Source organism: Protomyctophum parallelum, assembly GCF_964188405.1.
Source record: "Protomyctophum parallelum genome assembly, chromosome: 1".
Lineage (NCBI taxonomy): Eukaryota > Metazoa > Chordata > Actinopteri > Myctophiformes > Myctophidae > Protomyctophum > Protomyctophum parallelum.
This window is the reverse complement of record NC_139697.1, coordinates 55,497,295-55,503,959: the sequence shown is the minus strand read 5'-3', so window position 1 is coordinate 55,503,959 and position 6,665 is coordinate 55,497,295. Positions and strand designations below refer to the sequence as shown.

The following is a 6,665-nucleotide window of genomic DNA, read 5'->3' as shown; positions in this document are numbered from 1 at the left end:
ACCTTTCAGGTCGAGACCCAAAAGAGAGATTAGACGTTTGCCTGGACCATTACTTCTTAATTATTTATTTGAATTGATGGGATTTCTTAGATTAGTTTATTTAAGGCCCAATTGCTTCTCGCCCATTGACTTGTATGACAGACTTTCCCATGTAAATAATCGATCATTTCAGGAGCAAAAGCTTCAAAATCTCTTTTAAATCTATAGTCAACAAGGCCTGCAGTAGGCTAAGCACTGGAAAAATGTGCATGACATCATTTCAATTAACTAAGTCTAAGAACACGGGGAAATGTTAGCCATTGTTCACATGGTGCTCGTCTTTCACAAGCTTCATGGGCTTTTTATTGAACAAACAGAATGCACAGGTGCCAATACCCACCTGAGCAAAATTCTAACATTCTAACAGCACATCTGTGTGATGTTAAGCTGTGTATATGTTCAACAGGTGCACGCCTTGCTGTTTAAGTACAGATTTCAGCACGGTAATGCACCCTTTTGGGTTTTCTGGGTATGTGGAATCTGTCGCTGGACACCATCGCGTTATCCTGGTATTCCTATTCTTGCTAATAATGTTGCAAATGATTGTATGTGCAGGCAAAATAACATTTGGCAGCTATGGCAGGAGCTGGAAGCTTGTTCAATTTAGCAACGGTTGCTAAGCATTGGACAATCGCTTTTGGGGAGGGATTTAGCAAAAGGTCAAAATGAAGAAAAGTCATACAACATAATTTACATTTTGGGCATATTTCTACGATACGAGTACCCTGTCCTATAAACCCTACAAAGGGAATAGATTTGGTTCCACAGGCTGCTGTCTCCACTGCAAAACACTGTACACACACACACACACACACACACACACACACACACACACACACACACACAAGCATGTCCATATGCCTTTATTCTTGGGAGTTGCTGTCAAACCCTTTTTGCAAGTGAACTAAATACTTGCCATAAATGAGGCACAGGCGCACACACACACACACACACACACACACAAACACACACACAGCACACACACGTACACTCACATACCACATTCTTTAAAATGTGTATGATTTGAAGCTTCGGATCAAATCATGAGTCAAAGCCCTCAACACAGAGAAGAAACTTCAAGCACGGTAAAATAAAAAGCCCCCTTTGCCTTGTTTCAGCCTACAGGTCTCTGTAACTTTGTCATACGAGTCTCTGGCCTCAACCCAAAGACAGCAGGTAACATATCAGTGCATATTGGTTACACTGTGCATACCACAGAAAGTAAGCACAAACACATGTGGCAGGGTAGCGTCTGCCTTGGAAATTGTACATACATAATCACTATGTATAGGAATTTTATATAGAGATTACAAAAATGTATTCAGCTAAGCAAAGCTGCCCGTGCACGTGAAGGGAAGTCACATAATGAAGCGGAAACAGAAAAATGGCTTGATTCGACACTTGACCGGCGAGTTGATATCACAGAACATTTGTTTCTTGGGAGGGGCACAAAGAAAGGAAAGGTGTAGCATCCCGACTCCTCACCCAACTACACATGTAACCAAATGGACCCTCCCAGGTCAACTTACTTACATTTGTTGAACCACACTTGATTCCAAACCACGGCATCCATAAGATACGTAGATACACATGTACACAGTTTTAAGCACATTCATCAAAGTATGACTTTACTTTTATTTTATACTTCACTTCTTTGCACAGCTTAAATAAAAACACGTTTACACTGTGAATGTTTGGAAATAATTTAACAAGGGACACACCTGAGGTTATGTGTCTACCATATGTTCAGATTCATGTGCAGACTGTGGCTGAACTGTTTATGTACAGTCTGACTATAATTGAACACACGCAGTGAAAGGTTATGAGAGGAATCTGCCAAACACTTAAATGGGCAAGAAACAACATTAACGCACTAGATGTCGGACTTGGTTAGTCAATTCCCCCTTCCGTCTATAAGGTAGTCTTAGGGGAACAAGTACATTAGCCAGAGCAATGAACAGAACACACATGTATATTGGTGGTCATCACTCATCATCTTACAAAGCTAAAATCATTCTGTCGTCAATATGACCTTTAAGTAAAAAAGCAGTGCACTGTTTTGAGGCAGGATGGTCTAATCATGTGATCCCAACACTAAACCAGATGATCTCACTAATTATGTCCTTCTTCTGTGATTAAAAGTATGTTAATCAGTAAAACCAGCTGTTTTTAATGCTCGTTTGAAATGAAAGGCACCCTGCGTACTCTTGGCTCTCCGCGTCATGTGATCTGACATCACTAGTGTTACCGTGTGCCCATGGAGGGCTGCAGACAGATTTGATAGAGAGCACCCAGTGGTGGGCCAGGCCAGAGTGCAGTGGCTCCAGAGGCCTCAGGCTTCACTCACACCTGCACAACAGATTGATGCATAGCTGATGCATGAGACTTGTTTACTGATGCAAGCTCACAATTCATTTCCAATGGGAGTCACATGGTTTGACACAACATTTTTGTTGTATGAGGGGGAGGGGGGCAGTCGAAACACAGCCGAAAGCCGTGCAACAAAAATGTTGTGTCAAACCATGTGCCTTCCATTGGAAATGCAATGGGGCGGCCATGACACTTACCCTTTGTTTACATCATGTTGTATGCTAGATGCGAAGGTGTGAGTGAGGCCTCAGCGTGCACACGTGTGTTGTGTTCATCCGCTACCTAGGCCCCCATTTGATGTTATTGAGACCCTGGAACTGTCTTTTCAGAGCCTGTCTGTCCGACCACTGCGAATCCAGATGGCTGTCATCGTCGGCGTCCTCAAGTTTCTGGAACATATAAGTGTCACCAACTTTCAGAACCACATTGGCCACAACCAGGAGTATGGATTTGTAAAAGACTACCGGTACTCTGCAGTCCACATTGCATTTCAACCCGTGTAATGTTTCAGTGAACATGTTGCTTGGTCCTGCCCTGCCCTCACCTTCAGATCCTCCTGTCTCCTGTACTGGTGCATCATCATTTGTTTCTGCTGCTCTTCTGTGATCAGAGGCTCTCTCGCAGGCGCCCCCTGGCCACTCAGAAAGGAACAGCCGCACATACGGTACATGTCAATATACACTACAGACTACAGTATGTATCACACAATACCTCAAACAGACAAATTAACTGTATTATGACTAAAGGCAGTTAACATTCATTTAGGCTGTAAGAGGCCTCACCTTTTGGATTTTAACAACAATCTTGGTCTTCTCATTTTTGCCAATGTAGTCTTGTAGCTTTTTCCCTCTCTGCATCTCTTTGGCAGCCCACCATAGCTGACACTCATCCTCTGTGATCACCTGCAGAGCAGCCTGGAGAAGGAGACAATAATGGGAGGAGTAGAGATTGATGGATTGAGAGAGAATGACTGGCAGAGAGAACTAGACTAAAAGCTAGAATAAAATGGATTTCCCTCCCTCCCCACAAAATCCATTATGCAGTCACAGAAGTGCAAATTCCTGGAGGGACAACAGTGATGGTTAAAATTGTCAATTTTTTTATGATTACTAATTTCACTTGGATTTCACATTTTTATAGGTCACACAATGATAAAAACATTTTGTTTTTTGTTTTTCTACCAAAAGAAAACTAAGAATATTCACATTTATTTCAGGAATAAACAAGATTTTTTGAGCTTGATAGATCAGCTATATTTGTTTTTGAGGTGTCAAGCTGTATTTTCTTTTAAATTAACACTGATTTTACATGTTACCCACTAAATATCCCATATAATTTGTGATTCCTGCAATGCTATGCAGTGTTTTCCCATGCAGTGGGTTGAACCTAGCCTGGCTAATAAACCAGACCGAATCAGCCGTTGGCAAACAAAAATTGCATCCTGCGACAGTGTTGTGTGATATTAGTCTGGCTTATTAGCCAGGCTAGGTTGAACCCAGCAACAACAGTTCCTGACTGGAACACACACAGGAACAATCCCTGCTGAATAAAATGGATCAGACCACAATATTGTTTTAGTAAAGCTACATTCAATGCCTTTCCTGGAGCTAATACATAATTAGACCTATTTGATCCCCATGAGAAAACATTGATGAAACATTGTTGAGCCATTTACCTGAGTCCCTGAAAGGTCTTCCTGGTTCTCAAACTCCATCCTGATTGGGTCGTGGGGAGGCAGACCCATGGGGTAAACAATCATGACTGCACCCCTCAGCAGGTCTAAGGCTTCCTTCACCACCTCCATGGTGCTGCACACATTGGCCTGCACTTGTTTCTGAAGAACAAAATAAAGCAATATGAAAGCTCTGGAGCTGTGAGTGTGTGTTTTATGTTATAAAACACTGAATATATAACTGGGGGCAACTGCTACTTCCACAATAAACACAAAACTTACTTTTGAGATCAGTGCCCTTGACTCTTCCATTGTCTTCAACAGTACCTCTTTCATCTTCTCGTTTGGAGCTGTTAGAAAGTAGGCGGACATTTTTATTGTGAGACGCTCATATGGATAGCATGTACTGTCTGACACTCTTCAAAATCACATTCCCTCTTTCAATAACCAAAAACATGCAATATGATATTGTATGCATTATGCAACACTATTTCAGAACTAGAACTGCACTCTGTCGAGTGCATACTTGCTTGTTGCACACTAGTAGGCCATAAATGGCCAACTAGTGCGCAAGCAGAGCGCGCAAGTCCTTTCGACCGCTGTAAACTGTCAAATCTCAGTATCTCTGTGAAGGAACGTTTGAAATGTATAATTTTTTGATGTAACTATTTGCTAACTACCTACTTTATGCATATAAACACCTAGTATTATTAAGTATGATTCAAGTTTCTATCTATATAAGTTTGGGTGAAGAGCTAGTCATACATATACACTCCACGTACTCTGGTCCCAGCAGATCAGGCACAACTTGCTATTTTATTATTACTGATTATGTATATAGTATACGTATGACTAGCTCTAAATGATGACGTAAGAAATATGGTCATTTGTGGTCATTTGGTCCCAGCAAAACAGGCACAGATTTGATGTTTTTCTGCATAAACATCGAATGGCAGGACAGCTGTCACGGCGGAAGAGACCGGGCGAAAACATTACTTGCGCGCTCTGCTTGCGCAAGTAATAATGGGCCTTGATATGAAAAGGGTTGAAAACCACTGTTGTAGAGGGATTATGAGAATAGTAACCCCAGGGGCTCAGTCAAAGGGCCCCCAGGGGCTCAGTCAAGGGGCCCCAAGGGGCCAAACGTGTCACAAACACTGTTCATCCGCTTTACTCAGAACATTGTGTGACTACATTGATGTATAAACTGTGTGGGACGTTGACACTTGAGGGCCTGAGGGTGGCGCCAGAGTCAAGGTTTACTTTAATGGTTAGGATTCATAGACAAACAATTATTTTGGTATTTAGGAATCGAGGCATACAGTTTTTTGGCTGTTACAGCCGATATCGGTTATTTTCACAATTGTTGCCTCTTTCTTATGTAATATTTGACAATTTGGCCAATGTTTGACACATTATATAGGATAGGATAGGATAGCATTTCCTGGCGTCCCCAGTCAAAAGCATTGAGAACCCCTGGCCTACAGTAGGCTACACCATCACAAATGGCAGATCTACAAGCTCACACGCGTTGTGAGCTTGGCAGCTCGGAATGTTCCACACGGCATAGGAATTAATGCTGGGGTTGGACTGGTTAAATGCCAAGTATAAAAGTTATTTTCAGTCTGTCCTAGTGGAAACAAAATATTCTCTCCAGCTTCCCTCCTTACATACTGCATCTTTGGAGGAACATATACATATTTACATACTGTTAATATGACAAAAGGTGCTATAAAGTGTAATTCAGGTGGTGCAGTGGATGAAAAGGTTATTTTTACAGGGGTGACCTGAGGCACACAATGTTTGTTGAACCACAGCCTGTCCTACACCAGTGGTTCCCAAACTTTCTCATGTCAAGGACCCCCAAATTAACACTAATTAGCCTGCGGACCCCCATTAGAAAACATATGCCAGGGACCCCCGTAAGAGAAGATTCTTTACGGCTCTAGCCGTACAAATGCAAATGGTCATTTGCATTACATACACTCTCAGAGTTACAGTCCCATAAGGGTCCATTTGAATGATACCTACCTTGGCATGGCCATAAATGCCTGACGAGAGAAGTTTATGTTGTTTAATTTTCAGACAGCTATTAAGCTTGTTGTGCTACGTAGGCTAATGATAAAAAAAATAAACGTCGGTTCACTTCTTCGAGTTCATTTTGAACATGATTGCACTCATCGATTTGACCGCTTACTATCAACAGTACGTGTTGGCAGGTTTTCAGAGAGAAACAAGCAATCATGGTATATGAAAACAAGCCCCAAAATAAAAAATATATAAACTATTTTCCGGTCCCTAAAATGTTTTCAGGTGGAGGTCCGCAGGCAATTACATGTTAATTTGGCGGTCCTTGGCTTGAACACTGTTTAAACCAACATTATGAAGACCAACTAAGCAAAACCAGCAACTATACTTCTTAGCAAGAAACTTTACAGAAGACTAATCCCAACATTGCTTATAATAAGCGAACATGGCAACCGCAGTTTTCACAGCGACTACAGGGCCCAATCCCATCGCCTGCGGGTACACGGTCCGTAACCATGACAACATAGACTTTGAGCGTACACAGCTTAGAGTACTC

General features: G+C 41.9%; 1 protein-coding gene across 1 annotated transcript; it reads right to left on the bottom strand.

Moving 5' to 3' along the window:
• Positions 1-1,843: 1,843 nt before the first annotated feature.
• On the bottom strand, positions 1,844-4,453 carry LOC310875964 (cilia- and flagella-associated protein 298-like; the record flags this gene model as incomplete). The annotated part of the gene is made up of 5 exons (XM_083789413.1): positions 1,844-2,798; positions 2,954-3,040; positions 3,192-3,323; positions 4,085-4,243; positions 4,364-4,453. 5 exons carry the CDS (start codon positions 4,451-4,453, stop codon positions 2,688-2,690), a joined length of 579 nt encoding a protein of 192 aa, XP_083645539.1. The 3' UTR covers positions 1,844-2,687.
• Positions 4,454-6,665: the final 2,212 nt, after the last annotated feature.